Genomic DNA, 27,868 nt, shown 5'->3' with positions numbered 1-27,868 from the left:
AACCTGTGTGGCAAATCACCTGCCACTGACTGGACTTTAGTTTATTGCACTTTGTTTTCCCCATTTTTAACTAATTATTTCACAACACAGGTTCAAGCTTGAGTTGGACTGTATGTATGTATGTATAGAGAATGTGATTTGTGGATATTGATATATTGGCTGATTAATGGGTTGTATGGACTCCATTGAAGGGAGTGTTCATCCTGTGCTCAGTTAAACCTCATTACCTGAATGCTGAAACATACCAACTGTGGGTTTGGGTAACTCTGGGCATAATGATGTGAATGCCAATATGATGTGAATAATTATTGATATATGTGAATTATTTGAGATGTGATGAATCTTTAAATGTTTATTGTCTTTGGACATGGAAAGAGACTGGTTTATGTATCGTGGAATCGATTCAGAATTGGTACGGTCCAATGGGAGGGGCTTGGCCTTTAAGAGTGAGACCTGCCATTGCTCAAGAGATCAGTTAATGCAGAACTGTGGGAGAGGACAGAGCTGTAACCAATAAGCTGGCCAGTGAGCTGTTTATACTTTGTTTGATGACGTGCCTTTTTGATCATTTTTGCCTGCAAACCAAGGTGAATAAATCACTTGTTTTTTTGGAACAAAGACTCTGCCTTTCTACTTATATATTTTGCTATTTGAGCTTCTTTTGAGTATTGTTGAGGTTGAATTCAAGTGCCTTTTTGGGAAAACACTACCCGCACTTAGACCAGAGTGTGACACCGTGTGCAAGAAGCATCTGGTTCAGCGAATGCAGCTGTAGGAGAACATCATTTGATCCCACAGACTTACCAGCTTCCAAAGAACATGCTCTGAGGAAGGAGATAAGAAATCTTAAAGCAGAAATAAGCAGTTTTCTGCTGACATAAGCTGGAATCATGCAATTGCTTATTTAAAAAAATATATTTTAATTGTATTTTATTCAGGTGGCTAACAATGCTTCCTAAAGAAATAATGTGTGTGTGTGTGTGTGTGTGTGTGTGTGTGTGTGTGTGTGTGTGTGTGTGTGTGTGTGTGTGTGTGTGTGTGTGTGTGTGTGTTCAGATTGGTTGACCTGTCTGTCAATCCTTTTAGCCCCGGTCTGCTGGTTCATGCACCAATGAGCTGCTAGTGACAGAGCTTCTTACAGATTAAATAATAGTTTTGGAGGCAGACTGCGGCTCCTAGAAGCACCACAGAGACTAGATTGTTTTAGGGAGCATTGTTAGCCGCCTGAATATAATAAAATAATAATAATAATAAATAAGCAATGGCATGATTCCTAATAATAACATCAAGTCTGTTCTGGTGCAGTTGGAGAGAATGTTGCCTCCTAAAACATATGCTTTTGTTATGGAATGTGTCAGCGCAAGGCTCATGGTTTCCGCTGGACCATTCAGGACAAAGCTGTCTTCTTGGGTCTGCTGCATTCTAGTCCAAAGTGCTACATTCTAGTCCAAAGTGCTACATTCTAGTCCAAAGTGCTACATTCTAGTCCAAAGTGCTACATTCTAGTCCAAAGTGCTACATTCTAGTCCAAAGTGCTACATTCTAGTCCAAAGTGCTACAGGCTACGTTCTCAGATATGTTCTGTGCCATCTGTCCGCACACTGCAGAGAACGGTTAAGTCCATGAACATCAAACCTGGCTTTAATGACTGTTTTCTGACCACCCTGAAGAAGGCTATGGAAACAATTAAGCCAATGGATAGGGTCTGTGCCATCATCACAGATGAAATGGCCCTGAAACAGGCTGTGCACTTTGATGAGTCTGCAGACAGAGTAGGAGGATTTGAGGACTTGGGCAAAGGACATATGTTGCAAACTATGTCTCTACGTTCATGGTAAGAGAGCTGTTCCGCAAATGGAAACAACTTTTGGAGTATTTCTTTACCAGTGGGCCCATACACCATAGTCGACTTCAGGGTATTTCTTTTAGTTTTTCTACTAAGAGAAGCTGGGATGGAGTGCGTAGTTTTCATCTGTGACCAGGGTGCTGGCAACCGTTCAATGCTCGATAGACTTGGGGTATCGATGGAGAAGCCATACTTTGAAGTGACTCCTGAGCCCCTCCCTGAGGTCCTGAGCCCCTCTGTTGCTGTGGGCATACTGACCTTGGCCCAGATAAAACAGCTCACAGGTCAAGGTCAGAGGGACCACATGGCAGCTGCCAGATTCTGTGAGAACTTTGATGGCATTTTTAACTGCTTCAATGTTAAGCGGCTCCAGGATTCTCACCAGTTAAAAAGTGCTCTGTCAGATGCCTCGCCTGAGGATTGAAGGTGCCAAACCTAGAACCAAGCAGCTCCCGTGTGTAGAAGGAACCAAGCAGCTCCCGTGTGTAGAAGGAACCAAGCAGCTCCCGTGTGTAGAAGGAACCAAGCAGCTCCCGTGTGTAGAAGGAACCAAGCAGCTCCCGTGTGTAGAAGGAACCAAGCAGCTCCCGTGTGTAGAAGGAACCAAGCAGCTCCCGTGTGTAGAAGGAACCAAGCAGCTCCCGTGTGTAGAAGGAACCAAGCAGCTCCCGTGTGTAGAAGGAACCAAGCAGCTCCCGTGTGTAGAAGGAACCAAGCAGCTCCCGTGTGTAGAAGGAACCAAGCAGCTCCCGTGTGTAGAAGGAACCAAGCAGCTCCCGTGTGTAGAAGGAACCAAGCAGCTCCCGTGTGTAGAAGGAACCAAGCAGCTCCCGTGTGTAGAAGGAACCAAGCAGCTCCCGTGTGTAGAAGGAACCAAGCAGCTCCCGTGTGTAGAAGGAACCAAGCAGCTCCCGTGTGTAGAAGGAACCAAGCAGCTCCCGTGTGTAGAAGGAACCAAGCAGCTCCCGTGTGTAGAAGGAACCAAGCAGCTCCCGTGTGTAGAAGGAACCAAGCAGCTCCCGTGTGTAGAAGGAACCAAGCAGCTCCCGTGTGTAGAAGGAACCAAGCAGCTCCCGTGTGTAGAAGGAACCAAGCAGCTCCCGTGTGTAGAAGGAACCAAGCAGCTCCCGTGTGTAGAAGGAACCAAGCAGCTCCCGTGTGTAGAAGGAACCAAGCAGCTCCCGTGTGTAGAAGGGTGTAGAATGGTCTACCAAACCTGGAACCAAGCAGCTCCCGTGTGTAGAAGGGTGGCAGCACAACATAAACCTGGAACCAAGCAGCTCCCGTGTGTAGAAGGGTGGCAGCACAACATAAAACCTAGAACCAAGCAGCTCCCGTGTGTAGAAGGAACCAAGCAGCTCCCGTGTGTAGAAGGGTGGCAGCACAACATAAACCTGGAACCAAGCAGCTCCTGTGTGTAGAAGGGTGGCAGCACAACATAAAACCTAGAACCAAGCAGCTCCCGTGTGTAGAAGGGTGGCAGCACAACATAAACCTGGAACCAAGCAGCTCCCGTGTGTAGAAGGGTGGCAGCACAACATAAACCTGGAACCAAGCAGCTCCCGTGTGTAGAAGGGTGGCAGCACAACATAAAACCTAGAACCAAGCAGCTCCCGTGTGTAGAAGGGTGGCAGCACAACATAAAACCTAGAACCAAGCAGCTCCCGTGTGTAGAAGGGTGGCAGCACAACATATAATGCTTGAAAATCATCTGGCTTGATATTAGTCAATGTCACCAGGTATCCTTCCTGTTGATAAATCGGCTGAATCGAGAATGCCTACTCAAGCATTAGGGGGATGTAAAAGTAAATATTGTACATTAGTACATTGCATGGTATATACAGTAACTGTTTATTGTTAACCATTTTGTGTGTATTTTAGCTTGTGGTGGCAGCCGAGACAATCCTGACTCTGTCCAGTTTCCATACCTCCAAGACCTGATCAACCCCTACACCCCCACACGGTCACTTAGATCAGCCAACACAGGGATGCTGGCAGAACCCTCGCTAAAAACTCCAGGGCAAAAATCCACTCGTCCTTTATGCCCATACATGGAGATCCCTGACGTCATCATGGGTAGGATGAGATGACGTCATCATGTGTAGGATGAGATGACTCACCTCTGCGTCGGAGAAAATCTGCACGAAGTCGGCCAGCGAAAAGCTTCCCTCCTGCAGCACGATGGCCCCGCCCCCTTCCACGCACTGACCAACCAGCAGCAAGAGTTTATGACGAGACGCGTCACAGACCAGCCGATGGACCTATAGGAGGACAGGATTCATTGATTGGTTGATTCATTGATTGGTAGTTGGCAGTTTCATGACAGTACAGTAGGGATTGGACGATATGAAAATCACGATAATTGTGAGCAAAGAAATCGCGATTTTTACGATATTATCACGATAATCAAAATACCCCCAACATCCATTATCCTGGGTGGAACAATTGCCAAAAAACAGCCGATCTACAAGCTCACAACGTGTTGTGTTGTGACGCGTTGTGAGCTTGTAGATTGGCTATATTTTGGCAAAGAGATATCAAGTACGTATATTAACACTTATGTTGCTATGATTTTTTCTCTTCAATGTCCCTCGTTGCCATGGTTACCATAGACTTCCATGTAATTGCGCAATTGTGTAAAAAGTGCACGCCCATGCCTAGATGATGCACCACGTGTGTGCACACTGTTCACAGATTTCAAACAAAAAAATCCGTTCAGGCATTCATGATTTATCAGCCATTATGTTTTCTTCAGATGTAAACAAACATGGCTGCCATGTTTGAAAGAATGGGTTGGTATGGGGGTTAAACATGCAACATGCAATGAAAAAATATATATATATTTTCTTCAAAAACGGCCCAAACTCGGGAAACTCGGGGTTGGCACAGCGTTGGTACCAATACAAACTCGGGAAACTCGGGGTTGGCACCAGATGTGTTAAAGTACCTTTTACCAATTCTAGAGGGTTTAAGTGGTACCAGATATGCAGCTCTGCAAATAAAAGGTGAATTGATCCCAGTGCATGACGGAGGACCATATAAATTATAAACTATAAATTATTAGACTAGACTTCTTTAAATTGAGATCCTTTTTTTAACTCGAGGGTGGCAGAGTTAACCCCTCAAATACCTGGAACGTTGCGTTAGATTTTAACCACTTTAACCATTATCGTATGCTTTAACTATTGAAAAATAGCAGATCTACAAGCTCGCAGCGCGGCACCGAGTGCCGCGCTGCGAGCTTGTAGATCTGCTATTTTTGAAAAATTGTGAAAATGTGTGCAAATCTTTGAATATCTTTGACCCGATCTTTGACCCGACTTCCAAATCCTTCTTCTAAATCAGTGATTCTCAAACTTTTTCATATCAAGGACCCCCAAAATTACATTTATTTGGCCGCAGACCCCCATCTCTAAACATGTTGTTCCAGGGACCCCCCAGAAGCAGAGATTTGAGTTACAAAAGTCTGCTTTGAAAAATATACATTGAAAAATGTGCACACATTTTCATGATTATTCTAAAATAGCAGATCTACAAGCTCGCAGCGCGGCACTCTGTGCCTCACTGTGAGCTTGTAGATCTGCTATTTTTCAACAGTTAAAGCATTCAATACTTCTAGGCCTAAAAGGGTTAATGAATCTATCATGGTTAAAATGAAGTTTGAAGTTACAATGGGTGTGTGTGTGTGGAGAGAGGCCCTTCCACTGCTCCCTGTTGAAAGTGGAATATCCCTTTAAGTACTGTACTTAAGTAGATGTACTTAGTTACACCACTGAAGACTAAAGCATTTACATGCTTGGAGTTCGGTAAAACTCTCTGGACGGATATGTTTACTATTGCTAAGCACACACACCTCAGTACTAAACACATTAACACATCGGGTGCCCCTGGATTGAGCCCCATTCATCCCCTCTCGCTGCCCAGGCCCACCACCATTGTATTGAATCCGGCCCTGCTGCGTCAATACATGCGTCATGACGTCACTTGGTCACATGAGCGCAGACAGGATGTTGTGTAACTTTCTGTATGGACCAGTGTTGATCATAACTGTTCATTGCCGATCAAAAGTTGGTCATTTTGCCGCACCCCGCCACAGTTTTAGCCATAAAACAAACATCAGAGATAAAGGGCGTTAAAGATGGGGAAATGCATTGGAGTATATGGAGAAAAACGGCCGCGCAATGCTCTCAGCGTCGACTAGAAGCGACTAGCGGTGAATGGGCTACATCCATGCGTAGCCCCAACCTAACGGTGAGATTTAAAGTTAATACTGTAAATACAGTAAACACGTCAAAACGTCGTGGGCCTCTAGCGACATCAAAGAGTTTGACGCGTGGGCACCCGCTGTGTTAACACTGACCACACACACACACACACACACACACACACACACACACACACACACACACACACACACACACACACACACACACACACACACACACACACACACACACACACACACACACACGAGCCAATAAAGCAGCCTAGTAGAAACCGGTCTTAAAACACCCGATTTAGATTCAGCTCAGCGTGTGAAAAAATAAACCAAAAATAAAACAGCAGATCTACCAGACCACAACACGTTGTGGCGCGACGTGTTGTGGGCTTGTAGATCTGCTGTTTTATTTTTGGGAGGGAGTCTGATGACCAAAGTGCATTATGGGAGGTGAGAATGAGCAGAGTGATGTGAGCAATTAACCTCTGACCTTTGTGAAAAGACACACACACACACACACACACACACACACACACACACACACACACACACACACACACACACACACACAGTGAATTAGCCTCTGTGAAAAAGAGCTTTGTCCACATCTAAGGTGATACACCATGAAATTTCACTTTTCCTATTTTAAAACCTTTTTTTGGGGTCCCACTAGCACCTTCTATCCTCACAAAGTCCCATTTCTGACCGTTGTGTCTTTCTCTGGTTTTGAGAAGGCGAAGGTTAAAAGTATCCCACGGGTTCTCAAAAAAAAAAAAAATCTTCGCAGTTCAGGCCAAAGGTGGTACTGCAGCTGAAAATGCTCTCAGAGCCATTCAAAAATTAGAGAGGCTCTCTATTCAGGAGTGGTAATTTAGCCTCAAACCTTTTGAAAAACGTTTTTGGGAAATAAACAATATGACAAATACTTTTTAAATGCATGGTGTATCACCTTTAAACAAACACACACACAGTGTACTAGACTAGTAAGGATGTGAACCAGTTGACGTGTCAGGACCATGTGTCCATCTACTTTTATTTTGTATTTTCAGAGTATGACGTGATGTCAGCATGCAGACAGACATACAACCCCTCTTCTGGTTGGCTTGATCAGGGTAGTGATCTATTAGTCTGGGATCACTTCACTTTTCAAGGTTTGATCTGGACAGGAGAGGAAACCACTTTACGTCATGTCGTAGTACTCAAAGGACTACAATTTTGAAAAATGTGTTTGGTAAATGCATCTTTTAGTCCAGTTGCAAAAAGTAGAATAACAACACTTCTACGCATTTCCTCTCAAAGCGGTTAGCTTAAAAAATAAGAGCCTCCTGTAACATGATCAAGGCAACGTTCAAGTCACGTGAACTGGTTTTATTTTTAAGTCTAGTGCAAGTAGTAGGAAGAAAGATGGACTCAATAAGAAGTACATGACAGTCACAGTCCAGTGCTCTCATACCGCACCTGGTGTGATAAAAAAATAATATATATATATTTTCGACGGCTCGACTCAAACAATCAAGTATGGGTAACTGGAGTCGAGTCTGCTGCGCAGATGGGCGTGGCGTACAGTCTTCGAATGGGCGTAGCGTGATGGGCGTGGGAAACGCTGCCACGAGCCTATAGCCAGCAGCTCGCCGTTCGGCTCCCACTCCCACTCTCGCAGTTTCTACCGTAATTACACTACTTAATGCGCAGCGAATTTTGGACAGGGGTCGGCAGGTTAGTTACTGAGGTACGGTTACGGAGGTTAAGTTTAGGGTCAGGGATAGAGTTAGGGGGTTAGTTTTAGTGTCGGCGATGAGTGGCACGCGTGCCGTGGACCACCTCCAGGGACCCCTGGCTATATAACAGGGGGACATGCAGATATATAGAGAGAGAGAACCAGGGACACGGGACGGCCGCCGTTCCACTCCTATCCGAAGTGGGCTGCAGAGGCGGAGGTCCTCCGCAGCGGCGCGACCACATTTGCGTCCCCCGGAGCCGTCCGTGAGCCACCCCGTTAGAAGGGTCTTTTTTTCGGCTACACAGGGTGTAGCGCGGCGCGGCCAGGGGGTCCCCGGAGCTCCGCGATACCTCCAGGTGTCCCCGGAGGGCGGAGGTGGTCACAAGCCACTCAGCCGTCCCACTCCGATGCTCCAAAGTCGGATAGTAGTGGAACGGCTGCCGCCCCGTGCCCCTGGTTCTCTACTCTCTATATATCCCCATATCCCCTGTTATATCGCCAGGGCAGGGGTAACTGGAGGCAGTCCGCGGGCCGAGACCCCAAACTCAAAGACAGATGCGAGTGGAGCGGCGAGCCGCTGGTTCTCTCTCTCTCCCAACACTATCGAAGACCTTTCCCACACAAGTAACTCCCATTAGACACAAGTAACTCCCAACTCCCAAGTAACGCCCAATCTGCGCAGCAGCACAGAATCCGCCGCCATCTTTAGCCTCCAGTTACTCCTGTCTCCAAACAATTGGCGTAGATTCCGGGGGCTTAACCCATTCAGGCCGGGTACACATTTTAGTGTATGGGAGGGGCTTACAGTACATGTACAGTATGTTGCAACATATTTGTTTTTGTAGGCTAAATTCTGATTTAGGCCTAACTATAGGTTAGGCCTAAAAACGACTCGTCGATTCGTAGAATTTTAGAAGACAGCGCTAGTTTGGTCTGTCATTTATTAGGGATGTGCGCGTGTACACGGTTATCCGTGTACACGGTTTGAAAACCACTATTCGTTTTGAAAATACAATTCGATTATTCTATTAAATATATTTTTAATTATTGAGATATTAACTTTATTAAACATTTAAACTCTGCGCCCATATTACTGTCTTGTCTTAATAAAATGTTACTTTTTAACAAGCAAATTAAGCAATCCCTTGGTTGATTTGCGGAGCATGCCTGTCTGTGTGACAGTCTGACTGACTGTTGCGCGCTGCAGTGGTCGCGCTGACACGCAGCCACACACCAGGCAGGCTGTCCGCTGCGCAAGTAAATTAATGGCAATTAAGCGACGTGTATCTTAAACATACTGGATGTGAATCACTCGCCTGCACGCTGCATCTGTGATCCGGTCCATGAATTAATCCATATTTTGAGGTGAGAACATGCCAAGGAGAATGCTTAATCATACATTGGCTGAGTATGGAATACCATTATGTAGCTAACTTTGAACAAAGCTGTTGCTCATTACTATAGCGACTCCAGTCAGACAGACATCAGCTGTTATAGCGAGTCTAGAGACCCAGCTGAGACTGATGCGCTAATTATTACTGACCCAGATTCACGCAATGACGTAATTGATAAATTTGAGCAAGATTTCAATATTATATAACATTTTAAAAGGCTTTTATATACTCTTGATACTTTTTTCAAACTAGGTTTGCCCTAATAGATCGAAGTGCTCAGTTTTGGCTATTTTCTGTGTGAAATTACAATTAAAAAAAAAATAACAATTAATTTTAGATTAATCGTGTATTCGATTACAAAACGGTCGTGTACACGTCAGTGAAATTAGTCGCTAGGAACATCCCTATCATTTATGTATTCATATTGCAGGTTTAACTTGCTTGGATTCATTTGTTGGGTGTTTTTTGAGCTCTAGCTCCTACATCTGGCTGTGTCCGGTCAGAGCCCAATGGGAAAACACATTGAAAGTAAACTGAAGTGCAGCCTTCAATGTCTGGCCTCCATCCTGGCATGAACACTCAGAGTTTGTTGTCCGTCCGAAAACCAGAGGGAAACGTGTTGAAAAGTTTGTTTTACGCCAGGGTCCTATTGGCCAAGCTTTGCAGGACGCGTTGTGATTGGCTAGTGGGACGCTTGATGAAATGAAGTCATATGAATAGCACCCCTCTCTTCACACAATATCCAGGATCTGTTTTTATTGATGACCTTATGAGCTGCTGAAACTCATACATTCTCATAAGGTCATCAATCAAAACAAATCCCGGATATTCCACTAGCCAATCACAACGCGTCCTGCAAAGCTTGGATAATACGTGGAATTCAAGTGAATTTCCCCTCAGGATTAATAAAGAACTTACCTTACTAAAATGTCTCAGAGGTCAGGGGGGTGGGGTTAGGGGTTAAAGGTCAAAGGTTATCTTACCTCAGAGCACACAGAGGCGGGGGTGGGGTTCACCACGACCTGGGTGTCCAAAACATCTCCACTGTAATGGAGAGTCCTCTGTCCTGAAATATATATAAACATATACATAAATATATACATAAATATATACATAAATATATACATACATATATACATGAATATATCCACTGTAATGGAGAGTCCTCTGACCTGAAATATATACATAAATATATACATATAAATATATACATAAATATATACATACATATATATATATATAAACATATATACATAAATATATATAAACATATATACATAAATATATATAAACATATATACATAAATATATACATAAATATATATAAACATATATACATAAATATATACATAAATATATATACATAAATATATACATAAATATATATAAACATCTCCACTGTAATGGAGAGTCCTCTGACCTGAAATATATAGGTAAATATATACATAAATATACACATAAATATACACATACATAAAATAAATATATACATAAATATATATAAACATCTCCACTGTACTGAAGAGTCCTCTGACCTGAAATATATATAAACATATATACATAAATATGTACATAAATATATACATACATATACATAAACATATATATATATACATAAATATATACATAAATATATATAAACATATATACATAAACATATATATACATAAATATATATAAACATATGTACATAAATATGTACATAAATATATACATAAATATATATAAACATATATACATAAATATATACATAATGATACAGATGATTAACTTAATGTGAAACATTGTTTTCTCACTCAACTGTAAACAAACCAACATAACGTTTAAGTGTATAGAGGGTATCTGCACATTTCTAAAGTGACAATTTAAGGACTTTTTATTACATCTAAAATGACAAATTAAACATTGTCCAAATTGTCAAATATTAAAGTCAGAAATTGTGAAAACAGCAGATCTACATGCTCACCATACCTCGCAACGTGAGGAGTTGTGAGCATGTAGATCTGCTATTTTCACAACAGAACCGTGTTATACAAAAAGTAATGCCTCAACTCTTAGTGCTCGTCTAACCCTAACCCAGTTAAAATATGATTATTTGGGGGGTCACAGCTTGAAAAGGTTGAGAACCAGAGCTATGCTATACTGTGTGGTGTGGTGTGGTGTGGTGTGGTGTGGTGTGGTGTGGTGTGGTGTGGTGTGGTGCTGTGTGGAAACGCATCATTTATGTAAACATTCAAACAATAACAGTAATAATCAGATCTACTGTATATCCGCACGCAGTCCACAGCTGGAGGCTGAAAACAATCAGCTGATCTAAGTACAGTGTGCGCTGCAGGGCTGTGTGTGTGTGTGTGTGTGTGTGTGTGTGTGTGTGTGTGTGTGTGTGTGTGTGTGTGTGTGTGTGTGTGTGTGTGCAGTCAGATGACAGTGACATCATTGCCCTGAAGACACACAGACACAACGTTGCATTACATCACCAAACAATAAATAAAAGAGTCTTGTAACTACAGTTATCTGAGGGTTGCATCCAGGGACCCCAGACTGAAAGGATTTACACACAGAGACCCCCATATACCATTTGAGTAGTTAAATGTAAAATTAATTTAGAAAATATGTTTCAAAAGAAACATCAATATTTGTTTGAAAATAGCCGTTATTGATTGCCATTTTAAATGTAAAGAAAAAAATAAATGTTTCAAAAATAACATTCCAAGACTTAGAATAGAAGAAGACTAAATACCCATGATTGATTTTAAATAGTGTAGTGAAAATAAATGAACTAGAAGCAGTGCTCTTCTGAGCACAGGTCTCCACCAGGCCGTGCGTCCTGGTGGTGCTACTGTATAATAGGCCAATGTAAAAAGGGTGGCATGTGTTCTTCACCTTAGATCTTTCATGGCAGTCGGACGCTGCATGCATGATTTGAGGCATTGTGTTCCAGAAATGTGTTTTGCTAAAGTCTACCTGCTGGTGGCGCTATAACAGGCCAATGTGAAAAGGGTAGCATTTGTTCCTTGACATAGTGGGAATATGTGTGGCAAATGTCAAGCTAATCGCAGTATCTCTAGTGAAAATCAATTTAACTAGAAGCAGTGCTCATCTGAGAACAGGTCTCCGCCAGGTCAGGTATAACTGAGGAAAATTTCATATCACAATTATTGTGACAAAAGAAATCACGATTTACAATATTATCGCGATAATCAAAATCCATTATCCTAGGCGGAACATTTGTCAAAAAATAGCAGATCTAAAACCTCACAACACATTAATCGGCTATTTTTTTGGCAAAGACATTTGATAGAGAGTGAGATAAAGACTGTTTCAAGTACGTATATTATAATTACCTTTTACCAATTATAGAGGGTTTAAGTGGTACTGGAGGAAGTGGTAAGAGGACGATATCACCTCCACGATACGATTATCGTGAGTGTTTTTTATCACGATATACGATAATACCGCCTATCGTCCAACCCATAGTTGCATCCACCGGCTGTCTTTTGCCTTACTCTTATCTCCGCCACCGTTGCCCTATCCATGCCAAACTGTGCACACACACTCCTTGGATGGCAAACCACAACCTCCATCCCTCATTTCTCACATGGCCCTCTTCTAGCGCCACCATGAGGCTGAATCACATTTTTGGACACTGCTCCTACAGATGTCACTTGAGATTTGAATCATTTTAACCAGTATTTTATACTTGTCCTATTCAAAAACAGCAGATCAACAAGCTCATAATGCAGCACCGAGTGCCACGCTGTGAGCTTGTAGATCCGCAATCTTTTGAAAAAACATGAATCATTTTAGCAAATCTTTGATTTTGAATATATGAGGGTTCGCGGTGAAATGCATACTGTATAATTCTGGGGGTCCTTGACATGAAAAGGTTTGAGAACCATAGAAACTGTTAGGATTTAGAAGACACTTATAGAATCTGGTCCCCCTGGTCTAAATGATTTAGGCCTTCTGCTGTATAATGCTTCTCTCTCACTTGTCAGCAACACATTTAGACAGGGAACGCAAATCTGCGTCACTTTAGATTTAAACCACTTTATTTTATGCTTTAACTATTAAAAAATGGCAGATCTACAAGCTCACAGGATGCGCTGCGAGATTGTAGATCTGCTATTTATTTTTTATTTTTTTAAATCGCGCAAGTCTTTGAATATTTTTTTACCCGATTCTATAAGTGTTTTAAATCCTTCTTCTAAATCAGTGGATCTCAAACTTTTCCATGTCAAGGACCCCCCAAAAAATATGTATTTGGCCAGGGACCCCCATCCCAAAATATATTGTTCCAGGGACCCCCCAGAAGCAGAGATTTGAGTTACAAAAGTTTGCTTTGAGAAAATATATATTGAAAAGGTTCTCTATTTTTCAATAGTTAAAGCATTCATTAATCCCAAGCCTAAATGGGTTCATAATCAATAACAACAACATCAACATACCTGGTATTTCCTCTGAGCAGAACGCAGAGTGTCTGGAAACAAACTGTTTGAGTTGATGATCCAAGTTACACTGAGTGAGGTCAATGTCCCAGGACCTGATACCTGAAAACACATGTTACACTGAGGTCAATGTCCAGGACCTGATACCTGAAAACACATGTTACACTGAGGTCAATGTCCAGGACCTGATACCTGCAAACACATGTTACACTGAGGTCAATGTCCCAGGACCTGATACCTGAAAACACATGTTACACTGAGGTCAATGTCCCAGGACCTGATACCTGAAAACACATGTTACACTGAGGTCAATGTCCCAGGACCTGATACCTGCAAACACATGTTACACTGAGGTCAATGTCCCAGGACCTGATACCTGAAAACACATGTTACACTGAGTGAGGTCAATGTCCCAGGACCTGATACCTGAAAACACATGTTACACTGAGTGAGGTCAATGTCCCAGGACCTGATACCTGAAAACACATGTTACACTGAGGTCAATGTCCCAGGACCTGATACCTGAAAACACATGTTACACTGAGGTCAATGTCCCAGGACCTGATACCTGCAAACACATGTTATACTGAGTGAGGTCAATGTCCCAGGACCTGATACCTGAAAACACATGTTACACTGAGGTCAATGTCCCAGGACCTGATACCTGCAAACACAAGTTACACTGAGGTCAATGTCCCAGGACCTGATACCTGCAAACACATGTTACACTGAGGTCAATGTCCCACGACCTGATACCTGCAAACACAAGTTACACTGAGGTCAATGTCCCAGGACCTGATACCTGCAAACACATGTTACACTGAGGTCAATGTCCCAGGACCTGATACCTGAAAACACATGTTACACTGAGTGAGGTCAATGTCCCAGGACCTGATACCTGCAAACACATGTTACACTGAGGTCAATGTCCCACGACCTGATACCTGAAAACACATGTTACACTGAGGTCAATGTCCCACGACCTGATACCTGCAAACACATGTTACACTGAGGTCAATGTCCCAGGACCTGATACCTGAAAACACATGTTACACTGAGGTCAATGTCCCAGGACCTGATACCTGCAAACACATGTTACACTGAGTGAGGTCAATGTCCCAGGACCTGATACCTGCAAACACATATTACACTGAGTGAGGTCAATGTCCCAGGACCTGATACCTGAAAACACATGTTACACTGAGTGAGGTCAATGTCCCAGGACCTGATACCTGCAAACACATATTACACTGAGTGAGGTCAATGTCCCAGGACCTGATACCTGAAAACACATGTTACACTGAGTGAGGTCAATGTCCCAGGACCTGATACCTGAAAACACATGTTACACTGAGTGAGGTCAATGTCCCAGGACCTGATACCTGAAAACACATGTTACACTGAGTGAGGTCAATGTCCCAGGACCTGATACCTGAAAACACACGTTACACTGAGTGAGGTCAATGTCCCAGGACCTGATACCTGTGTGTGTGTGTGTACCTGCAAACACAAGTTACACTGAGGTCAATGTCCCAGGACCTGATACCTGCAAACACATGTTACACTGAGGTCAATGTCCCAGGACCTGATACCTGCAAACACAAGTTACACTGAGGTCAATGTCCCAGGACCTGATACCTGCAAACACATGTTACACTGAGGTCAATGTCCCAGGACCTGATACCTGAAAACACATGTTACACTGAGGTCAATGTCCCAGGACCTGATACCTGCAAACACAAGTTATACTGAGTGAGGTCAATGTCCCAGGACCTGATACCTGCAAACACATGTTACACTGAGGTCAATGTCCCAGGACCTGATACCTGCAAACACAAGTTACACTGAGGTCAATGTCCCAGGACCTGATACCTGAAAACACAAGTTACACTGAGTGAGGTCAATGTCCCAGGACCTGATACCTGCAAACACATGTTACACTGAGGTCAATGTCCCAGGACCTGATACCTGCAAACACAAATTACACTGAGTGAGGTCAATGTCCCAGGACCTGATACCTGAAAACACATGTTACACTGAGTGAGGTCAATGTCCCAGGACCTGATACCTGAAAACACATGTTACACTGAGTGAGGTCAATGTCCCAGGACCTGATACCTGCAAACACAAGTTACACTGAGTGAGGTCAATGTCCCAGGACCTGATACCTGCAAACACATGTTACACTGAGGTCAATGTCCCAGGACCTGATACCTGAAAACACATGTTACACTGAGGTCAATGTCCCAGGACCTGATACCTGCAAACACAAATTACACTGAGTGAGGTCAATGTCCCAGGACCTGATACCTGAAAACACATGTTACACTGAGTGAGGTCAATGTCCCAGGACCTGATACCTGCAAACACATGTTACACTGAGGTCAATGTCCCACGACCTGATACCTGCAAACACAAGTTACACTGAGGTCAATGTCCCAGGACCTGATACCTGCAAACACATGTTACACTGAGGTCAATGTCCCAGGACCTGATACCTGAAAACACATGTTACACTGAGTGAGGTCAATGTCCCAGGACCTGATACCTGCAAACACAAGTTACACTGAGTGAGGTCAATGTCCCAGGACCTGATACCTGCAAACACAAGTTACACTGAGTGAGGTCAATGTCCCAGGACCTGATACCTGCAAACACATGTTACACTGAGGTCAATGTCCCAGGACCTGATACCTGCAAACACAAGTTACACTGAGGTCAATGTCCCAGGACCTGATACCTGAAAACACAAGTTACACTGAGTGAGGTCAATGTCCCAGGACCTGATACCTGCAAACTCATGTTACACTGAGGTCAATGTCCCAGGACCTGATACCTGCAAACACAAGTTACACTGAGTGAGGTCAATGTCCCAGGACCTGATACCTGAAAACACATGTTACACTGAGTGAGGTCAATGTCCCAGGACCTGATACCTGAAAACACATGTTACACTGAGTGAGGTCAATGTCCCAGGACCTGATACCTGCAAACACAAGTTACACTGAGTGAGGTCAATGTCGCAGGACCTGATACCTGCAAACACATGTTACACTGAGGTCAATGTCCCAGGACCTGATACCTGCAAACACATGTTACACTGAGGTCAATGTCCCAGGACCTGATACCTGAAAACACATGTTACACTGAGGTCAATGTCCCAGGACCTGATACCTGCAAACACGCGACCTGATACCTGAAAACACACGTTACACTGAGTGAGGTCAATGTCCCAGGACCTGATACCTGCAAACACAAGTTACACTGAGTGAGGTCAATGTCGCAGGACCTGATACCTGCAAACACATGTTACACTGAGGTCAATGTCCCAGGACCTGATACCTGCAAACACATGTTACACTGAGGTCAATGTCCCAGGACCTGATACCTGCAAACACGCGACCTGATACCTGAAAACACACGTTACACTGAGTGAGGTCAATGTCCCACGACCTGATACCTGCAAACACATGTTACACTGAGTGAGGTCAATGTCCCACGACCTGATACCTGCGCGCGCACACACACACACACACACACACACACACACACACACACACACACACACACACACACACACACACACACACACACACACACACACACACACACACACACATACACACACACACACACACACACACACACACACACACACACACACACACACACACACACTTATAATTATTTATTTGAATCCACAAATCACATATGTAACAGGGTTGATGGTTCATGGGGCGGCATTGGCTCAGGGGTAGAGAAACCGTCATTAGAACACCACAGAGGGTTCCCGGTTCGATCCCGGGCTCCCCCAGAGTTAAGACCTTTGCACACAGGCGCGTTTCTCCGCGCGGATAAAACTGACAATTTCATTTTTTTCTAAGAAAACAATGACTCTCTACGACCTCATGCACACCGGATCCGAATTAGCTGTGCGACGAGTGGCTGCGGCCGTGTGTTTTTTTTTTTCTCGATCGAACCCAGTTCAATTTGTGCGTCTTGTCGCATGCGGTAAAAAACTCATCACTCCTTTTATGACTCCTTTTGGGATCCGCAGCGCCGATTCCACACAGCATTGCACACCAAATCCAATGCGTTTTATCCATGCAGCAAACCAAAAAAAACACCACTGTCCTGTGTGCAAAGGGCTTTAGTGTGGAAGAGTCCTTGAGCAAGACTCTGAACCCCTAACTGCTCCTGATGAGCAGGTTGGTGCCTTTCAAACTAGGGGTGTAACGATACGTTTGAACGAGGATACGATACGCATCACGATACATGGATGATATTGGTTCATTCATGGCGATACGATACGATTCCATTTAATAATTGAAAATCCATATTTAGCAAAGACATTAAATCTGTGTGAAAGGTGTCAATACTCAATAGAGCAGGTTTTTTAAGGGAAGAATCTATTATTATGGATATAAATAACACACTGTGATTCTTTAGCAAATACATGGACATTATATTACAACACATATGGACAAACCTGCACCTTGACATGAACACAGATTACACACATGTATCAATAGACCAAAAGCAATTAAACACCTTTTTTTTTTCTTTTCTTTTTTTTTTATCATTTCAACGTGACTTTGACGTTGGCGTAGGGTAGGATCAAAACTCACGTCAGGTTCTGAGGTGGTGTAGGATTCATCTTACACCTCTTATTCCATTGTAGACGTGCGGAGCAGCAATGTCTAATATAAATATCTGACTCATGTATCCACTCAAATTTATTCAACACAATAAGTAATCCCTGTGAAAATATAAGATTTTATAAAAGCATAGGCTATCATGGACATGCACAACGCTTTTATTTCCAAGTTACAATGACAAGCAATTAAAATCTAGCGATATGGCAGCAATCTAAAAAGTGCTTTAAGAGTCATTTAGCTATTGCCGATCTGCGAGACTCGAGCATTTTGCGGAGTCTGAAGCGGCGCTGCTTCTTTTCGTGGACAGTGAGGTAGGACCTACTCAACTTATAGCCTACAGAAGTGTGTCCTATGGAGTTCAACCCAACGCTCCAAACCTTCAGATTATGGTTGTCTCCTTACCAGTAGGCAGCCCGTGATTTATGGGGAATACATGATTGCTTTATTTTTAAAACACTCACTCAAACACGCACACTGCGCCCGTGCGTCGTCGCCGATAGTGGGTTAAATTAATATATTCCTTTTGTGACAATGACTGGTGTGGTGTCACTCATGTAGGCTGCAAGCTTACTTTACAGAATAAATGGTAGACTGGCTTGCGTGTGTTGCGTGCGTGCGTGCGTGCGTGCGTGCTCTGTGTGGGACGCGGACATGGGATTGAACTTGAAGCGACTGCGGAGTAAACTCTTTTCTATTGGCTTTTCTTTCTTTGTTGGGTCGTATTCGGGTTGTTCTAGTCGTAAAATCAGGGCATTTCAGAATAATTAAGGGCGTGTTATTTAAACTTCAGCCTGCACATTTATCAACGCTGGGATCAAATGTACGCCAGGTGTGTCTGTTTAGGACGTGTTGGTAAATGCCACGTGAACGTTGGCCTACGCAACATTTTTGGGGAAAAAAAAATACACCGTTTTTTTACACTCCGTTGATAAATGAGGGCCCATATGTCATCAAACGGTGATTCTGTGACTCAAATGCTGAAAGAACAATGGATGTTGAAATCACTGCTATAAAGTACAGTTCACACCCTCTCTCAAGGATACAAGGATATTAATATTGACAAGGTGCAGTAAAAGAAAGTACACTGAGCTAATCTTGGACAAACACTCACACAGACACACCTCTCAGACGTATAAAGTAACAATGACTGGGCGCCCGTTGGCCTAGTGGTCGAGGTCTGCGCATACTGCATAGGCTCTGATGTCTGGGTTCGAGTCCCGATCCGGACGACCTTTGCAGCGGGTCACTCCCTGTCTCTCTGTCTATATCTCCACTGTGTAGCATCAATAAAACGTAAATAAATAAAGTAACAATGACCATATTTGGTGGCTACCAATGTAAAAGCACTCAACACATAACCATAGAACACAAAACAAGAGTGGAAAAAAAGACTGTATCAAGTACAGTACGTTACTTACAGGTCTGTTTTACCTATTCTAGAGGGTTTAAATGGTATCAAATGATATGCAGCTCTGCAAATAATTGTGACAGTAGGTCGCAGTTTACTATCAGAACCGTCACAGCTTGTCTGTGTCTGTCCGGACGGGACGCCTGACACTGTGGTTCCCCTGACACATCACTGTCTTGGCTCTCTCCATATATGGGCTTAAAAGGGATTTGTTCCCCTGGCTTCAGAGATCTCCATATATGACATCAGGGATCGCCATATATGGGCATAAAATGGACAGTCTGTCTGTCTGGGTAACGCTTGTCTTTTTTTGTTGATTGACTCTCACGCTGTGACATCACTGTGATGTCATGGGAACCAAATCCCTTTTATGCCCATATATGGAGATATGGAGATCACTGTGATGCCAGGGCCCAGGGGTACCAAATCACTTTTGTGCCCATATATGGAGATTCCTGATGTCATCAACATTAAGCCCATATCTGTGAATGCCAATATATAATCACTGTGATGTCAGGGGAACCAAATCCCTTTTATGTCCATATATGGAGATCCCTGTGATGCCAGGGGGACCAAATCCCTCTGGCCAGATGGCCGAGACATGACGCGACCTCGCCCTTAGGCGTGTTACTGGTAACGAGTATGACATGGACACATCATGTGCCACTGCAGCCTGATTATGGATCCCACTGGGAAAGATGGATGGAAACGGCATAGAGCGCTCGTTTTCAGTTATTGTCCACGACATTGCAAGCGGCGCGAAGGCCAGCGGACCGAGCCAGTTACGAAGCCGTGGTGAATGCAATCGTTATATTTATGCCCAGGCCGTAAGGCCTGGGCAAGCACACGATAAACGCAATGATAATTGGGTTTTGGTGCACCTTGCGCGGTCCAAGTGACTACAACGGAGCGCTCCCTACGTCCGGTTCAGCCAATCACAAGCTTAAAAAATGAGTCCGGGGCGTGGTTATCCATCTTTCCCAGTGGGATCCATAATCACGCGTCACTGCACCATTACAGCCTACAGCCTGACAACTAGGGATGGACCATATGAAAATGTCATGTCATGATTATTTTAACAAAAGAAATCACGATTTACGATATTATTGTGATAATCAACATCCATTATCCTGGGGCGGAACATGATTTGACAAAAAATAGCAGATCTACAAGCTCACAATGCGTTGCAATGCAATTCTTTTCGCCTATTTTTTGGCAAAGACATTTGATAGAGAGTGAGAAAAAGTAGGTATATTATAAGTACATTTTACCAATTATAGAGGGTTTAAATGGTACCAGATATTAGGGGTACATATTGGCAAGAATCTCGCGATGCAATACGTATCACAATTCTTGGGTCACGATGCAATAGTATCACGATATATTGTGAATCTTTGCGATACTATTGCGATATATCAGCTTTAAAAGCTGAAGGCGCTGCTCTAATGTTGTTTTCGTCGTTCGCAGCCATTTTCTCGAGAGACCTCACTCACATAGCGTTAATGTCGCTTATCGTCCCATCCCTTACTGTCGCTCGGCTCAGTTCGTCGATCGCAGCCAAAACAGAAAAATAAATAAAAGTAGGCCTGTTTTGCTGCGTGTCTCCTTTTGCCACAAGCGTTCCCAATCCCAACTGCCTGCGTGAGCCACGAGCCTCGGCTCCATGGACAGCTATCCTATGTTACAAAAGTATCGGTGAAATGTCTCCCCGATAGACATTTTTTAATAATTATTTAAATATCAGCAAAACATGGTGTGATGAAGGCTTAACAAGCCTGGCTCGTCCTCAGTCATTACAACACACACTCAGACAGGCAGTTGGACATACAGTACTATACATGTCTCTGTGTCTCTCTTTTACTCTGACACCTTGACTGACGAGTAAAAAAAATAAAGTTAAGTTTAATAAAGACATGGTTTAAGAAAGCAGCTGTCTGTAGTACTACTGTCACTGTACCTTTGCATAATCATATTGGGGTAGGGTTGCCAACCGTCCCGTAAAATACGGGATCGTCCCGCTTTTGGAAACTAAAAGACGTGTCCCGTATTGAACTGATACGGGACGCGCTTTGTCCCGTATTTTAAGGTTGGGTGCTAAATATGAAAGACGGGGCGATTTAATAGAGAAATGACTGCGATTCTGCCCGTCAGCTTCCACTCTGCTCTTAGTGCTGCTGTCCCATCTGCATCCCATCGTTGCTGTGCGCGGTCCTGTGCGAGTCTATTGGCTCACTAACTCATGACACGACCAATCAGTGAGCGCTTTCAGTTGTTGCTAAGACACAGTCTCCGCCCCACGAACCCACAGACTATAGGTTCTAATCACAAATTGCAACGGAACTGTCCTGCGAGCACTGCCTCGCAGTAGTAGTAGTCTGCTACCGTTGTCTGACAACTTAAGCGACCCCAGATTCCCAGACTGGTTAAAAACATGGTATGTTAACAAATAACATAACATAAGCATGATGATTATGTTTTTTAAAACCTAATGGCTGTTACTGTATGCAAATATGAAAAAAATCGTGCTGGGTAACCAGAAGAGTGGGAATATCAGAACCAGGTGGCTTTGGAAAATGGTGAGAAATAAGGTTAAACTAGAAGCAGTGCTCTTCCGAGCACAGGTCTCCACCAGGCCACACAAATCGGCCTGTTATAGCGCCACCATGAGGCTGATTTGAAAAATGTGGGGCAGAGGTTCTGATTTGGCATCCAGGGAGTGTGTGTGCTCAGTTTGGCAGCGATCGGGCCAACGGCGCCGGAGATTAGCTGGTAACAACCAGGCCACACAAATCGGCCTGTTATAGCGCCACCGTGAGGGCCATTTGAGAAATTTGGGGCAGAGGTTCTGAATTGGCATCCAGGGAGTGTGTGTGCTCATTTTGGCAGCGACCGGGCCAACGGCGCCGGAGATTAGCTGTACACAAACTCGGAGGACGGACGGACGCACGGACGGACGGACGGACAGGGGCAAAAACATACTCTCCCCCTGCCTTCGGCTGGTGGAGACAAATATAGACTACATGATTTGAAGGTAACAGCTGAGCAATGGGGTCTGTGTTGAATTGGCCATTAAGAAAATATCCATAGGCTACATACACATTAATGTAAAGTAAAGCATACAATATTACAACATGCTTAAACATTAAATAATTAAGGTCTAATATTTATGCAAATTGATATAAACTTGTATGTCATTTTGGGGCAAAAACAAAAAGTTGAAGCCAGGATACATTCTAGTCTAATAAAACTGAACCTGAACCTAGTCTGATAATAACGTAGCCCTAGCCTACATACATTAGGTGCCCAGTCAGCCCAGATGTCCCTATTGCCCACCCTGTATAGGCTTTGAACTCACATTTAAAATCACATTTAAGGCCTCATTTCAACAATTGCTAAAACCTGTGGATGTCATAATGGCATAAACAATATGGTGAAGGGTAGCTTACATTTATGAGGTTCAAATAATTTATAGGCTAGCCTAGGCCTACTTAACATTATTTCATACAATTTTCCAATGCATTACATAATTTAGGCTACAGGAACTGAAGCATTGCATTTCATGTCCTTGAGATTATGGTCAGAATAGAATAGAACCATGCTAGTTGTCTGTGTAACCTAAGCCATGTTGTGTTGTATTGTGTGTTTGGTATATCTGTGCCAAAGTGCAGTTTTCTATGCGTTTCAGGGGTTTTGACCATAGAGTATATATATAATAGAGAGCGGACCAGCCCCGCCCCCAGCTATCATTTCAATGCAAGTTGCTCAGTGGCGTTTGAAGCACCCGGAAGACTACAGGAGGAGCCGTTTTGGCACATAAATACGGCACCCTGATTGGTAGGTGAGGATCACGTGCGGATCTATGTGCCAAATCTTGTATTGGCCGAGGCCTGAGCAGGCGCACTAGGGTAAACAGTAGCCTTAACAGTTAGCATACGCAGGCGCAGTAGCGTTTAACTCGGTTTAACTGCAGTCCCATGTTTGACCACTAGGCTAATGGCTGCTTCAATGCTCTACCATGGTTCTGAGGGCTTGGTTTTGACCCACCCAAAACTCCCCAAAAATGTTCCAGGAAGTGTCCCTTATTTGAAACTCTGGGAGTTGGCAACCCTATATTGGGGCGAAATCTTTGCACAAAAGGCCTGCAAACCAACATACAGTTTAAGTGCATAGAGGGTATCGGCACAATTCTAAAGTGACAATTTAATGTCTTTTTAATAGCTCTAAAATGACAAATTAAACATTGGACAAATTGTCAAATATTAGAGGCATATTTTCACAATAGACCCGTGTTATACAAAATGTAGTACTCAACACTTAGTGCTCGTCAGGGTGGGGGGTCCCCAGTTAAAATATGATTATTATGGGGGGTCCTCAGTTCAAATATGATTATTCTGGGGGGTCCCCAGTTCAAATATGATTATTCTGGGGGGTCCCCAGTTCAAATATGATTATTTTGGGGGTCCTCTGTTAAAATATGATTATTTTCGGGGTCACAGCCTGAAAAGGTTGAGAACCACTGGTTTAAATATTATAATATATAATAATTATAACATAGTGCTTTAAACAGTGGAGAAGGAAAGAAAGACATTCTGACACCTCGCCACAACACCAGTGGTGGAAAGTAACATTTACTTAAAGGAGGACTTCACCACTTTTCAACCTATCTTCATATAATAGGTCCTCACTAATGTTCATGATAAAATATCATAATTCTTTCCTACTCAGTTTGGGTCTCATAGGAGAGCTGTGGGTGGGTCAAATCCTTCTACCGGTGACATCATCAATGGGAAATGCAAGCTTATAGACGGGTTTCTGGTCCACGTTACACTGATAAAACTAGCCTGATACTTCAGTCCGCACATCACCACCCCCTGTTGGTGGGTGGTTTGTAGTGTGGACTGAAGCTGCACATATTTTATTTTATTTCAAGTGCGCCCAAAGAGCGGGCGCATTGAATGGGCCAATCAGGGTTGTATGCTTGGGGCACGTGTGTGGCTGCTCCGGTCCCAGCCCCCTCCAAACAGAGCTCTTGAGCTCACGTGAGACTCGCTCGTGGACTCTGATTGGTGTCCTCTGCCCACGTGAGAGTCTAGTGGACTCTGATTGGTCCGTGAAAACTGTCATGGCGGAGTCAGACTCGACTCGTATTATTTTAATAAACTATGAAATAGTGCCGTTTCTTCACGTTTTAATACCATTTTGCACTAACGTAAACATGCAGACATATAATATGTTATGAGAAATAACGTATTTTTGCAATGTCACGCCACGTCGCCGTCGCGTGTGTGTGTGTGTATGTGTGTGTGTGTGTGTGTGTGACGTCAATAGGCTTTAGCCCGCCCACGCCGAAGTAGAATCTCCGCCCGTAATCTCAGACTCTCTCACGTAGTGTGAGATGTCTGGCGCTCGCAGTCAGGCAATGATAAAACTAGATGCGTGCGCAGGTCGGTACCAAAATTAGCCAATGAAACCAGCGCTCCCCAAAACAACAGGTTTGGGGATTGGACGGAATTGATTACATGATACAGTCAGCTGTGCATTTAGTCTCAATGTTTGTAAACAAGAAACCCGTCTATAGAAACTGCAGGCTTTCTATTCCTGAAAAGTTGCAATGTTAAAGTGGAAGCCATTGTTCTCATGATTTATTTATTTATTTATTTTTTTCCAAAATATTGTTTAAAAAAAACTGTCAAACGATGATGTCACCGGTGGTAGGATTTGACAGCTCTCCTATGAGACCCAGACTGAGTAGAAAACAATTGTGATATTTTATCATGAACATTAGTGAGGACTTTAATTAATTGTGTATTTCTAATTTCCAATACTTTTAATTCCACTCCGACTACATCTCGGATCCAAATATTGTACTTTTACTCCACTACATGTATTTGAGCTTTAGTTACTAGTTACTTTGCAGATACAAAATATATTACAAACACACTTTAGCCCTATTTTTCACCTTGGCTATTTGAAAATAGCCGATCTACAAGTTCACAAGATCTACAAGTGGTGAACACAGATAGGCCCTATGCTATTTTCAAACATTTTGTAGGCCTACTTTTGGTACTTTAGGTAAATGTTGATGCGAATACTTTAGGTAGGAAGTAGCCTACATTTCGAATTCCTGGACTTTTACTTGAAAAAGAGTACTTCTATATGGCAGTATTGATACTTTTACTTAAGTAAAGTAAAACGTGAGTACTTTTCCCACCACTGCACACACACACACCCATACATCAGAGCTACAAACCCACTGCGCGCGCACGCGCACACACACACACACACACACACACACACACACACACACACACACACACACACACCAGAGCTACAAAGCGACCGTTAACTTTAATTCATTCCAACGGTCGCTCATTCCTTCGGCCACGGAAACAGCAGATCTACAAGCTCGCAGCGACGCGTTGTGAGCTTGTAGATCTGCTGTTTTCGTGCCTCATTACATTAAAAGTCGGTGGTTTAACAGAACAGACAAACCCAAAACGTCTCGTGGAGAAGAAAGAAGAGAGAGAGATGATTAACAACAGTTTAAATGAATAGAAAAGAACTACAAACAAACGGACCTGTGTTGATCTGCTGGACTACAAGCTCCAGCAGCCCCGCTGCAGAGGGTCGGGGGTCCGCGGCGTGGGGGTCCGCGGTGAACTGACCCACCAGGACCAGCAGAGTGAACTTATGCTCGTCAAAGTGGACTTTCTGCTCTGCCGCCGCCATGTTGGATCTGAAAGTTTGGCTGCTCACTGACGTCATCAGCCTGAGACCAGAAGAGGGGGGGAGGGGATGGGGAGGGGGAGGGGGAGGGGATGGGGAGGGGGGGGGGGGGGACTCCCGTTTACCATGTCATGTTTGTCTCCGCCAGGGCGAAGGCATGGGGAGAGTATGTTTTCGCCCCTGTCCGTCCATCCGTCTGTGTGTGCGTCTGTGCGTCCATCTGTTAACTAATCTATTCTCCGGCTCCGTTGGCCCAGGCTCGGCCAAACTCTGCACACACCCTCCCTGGATGCCAATTCAGAACCTCCACCCCATATTTTTCACATGGGCCTGTTCTAGCGCCACCAGGAGGCCGTTTTATGCTAAACAGATTTCTTGACAGTACTCCTACAGATTTTGTCCAAAAATCACGCAAATCGGTAGACAGTATCTCTACGGTCATGTGATCGACGTGGATCCCTCCGATTTTCCATAATCCATCCTGATTGGCTAAGATTGGCTTCCAAAGATTGCAGGATTGGTCCATTTTGAACACAATTCCTCAAATCATGAACCCAGTGCGCAATTTTGGTGAAATTGTGCACGCATATTCCCACTAGGCAGAGGAAGAAATGCCACTTCAAAAATGTCAAATCAGCCTCATGGTGGCGCTATAACAGGTCGGTTTGTGTTTTTACCTATAACTCCACTGATCAGTGTACAACTTTGTATGTGCACTCCCTAGAGGCTGAGGAAAAACCTTTGCCCTGCATTTTTCACATCAGACTTTTATAGCGCCACCAGGAGGCCGACTTATGTAAAACACATTTGTGCATATCCTTCAGATTTTATCAACAAAAAATCACGCAAATCAGTACACAGTACGTATCTCTATCATAGTCATGTGAACAAGACAGATTTGTCTGATATTTCATATTCCATCCTAATAGAGGGTAGGCTATGTGCATGCATGAAGTGAATGGAAAATCGAGTGGCGAAGTGAGTGGCAAAGTGAGTTTAACGTTGTTTAATGTCATTTCCTCAAATCATGCATGCAGCGTCCGATTGCTGTGAGAGGTCGAAGAAGACATGGCACCCTGATCACATTGGCCTGTTATAGCGCCACCAGGAGGCTACAATTAGTCGGGGAGCCACAGGTCCAAAAGCTCAAAGAATAGGGTTTTACTTGTGACGTCATGACATACTTTTTATTTTAGTTTTTTCTATTAATTTGGTCATTAAGGTCCACAGAATGAAAGGCCTGCTCTTAATGATTGATATTTACAGAGTTAAAAGTTGCTATTGACAGTTTAAAATAATTGAATTCATTATACAGTATTTGGGTTAAAAGGAATTGAGACCTATTTTCTTTTTGCTTGAATTGTCTAGAACTTCAACTCCCATAAAAAATGGCCCCCTCAGAAGCCTCCTTTAAGAGGCATCTGAAAACACACATGTTCAGACAGGCCT

The 27,868-nt window shown here is 43.5% G+C and overlaps 1 protein-coding gene across 1 annotated transcript in view; it reads right to left on the bottom strand.

The window, feature by feature from the left end:
* Positions 1 to 27,868, bottom strand: part of LOC308305103 (uncharacterized protein) — a gene marked incomplete at its 5' end in the record, with an annotated part of 110,222 nt that overhangs the window by 31,759 nt on the left and 50,595 nt on the right. Inside the window, 6 exons of the mRNA XM_080749770.1 lie at positions 3,967 to 4,107; positions 10,163 to 10,245; positions 13,628 to 13,729; positions 16,802 to 16,873; positions 17,016 to 17,087; positions 26,272 to 26,462. Of these exons, the coding sequence (XP_080605896.1) occupies positions 3,967 to 4,107; positions 10,163 to 10,245; positions 13,628 to 13,729; positions 16,802 to 16,873; positions 17,016 to 17,087; positions 26,272 to 26,462 (661 nt within the window). The remainder of the gene's footprint in view (positions 1 to 3,966; positions 4,108 to 10,162; positions 10,246 to 13,627; positions 13,730 to 16,801; positions 16,874 to 17,015; positions 17,088 to 26,271; positions 26,463 to 27,868) is intronic.

Source organism: Nannobrachium achirus (assembly GCF_963921795.1).
Source record: "Nannobrachium achirus genome assembly, chromosome: 1".
NCBI classification, from domain to species: Eukaryota; Metazoa; Chordata; class Actinopteri; order Myctophiformes; family Myctophidae; genus Nannobrachium; species Nannobrachium achirus.
This window is presented reverse-complemented; position numbering and strand designations above follow the sequence as displayed.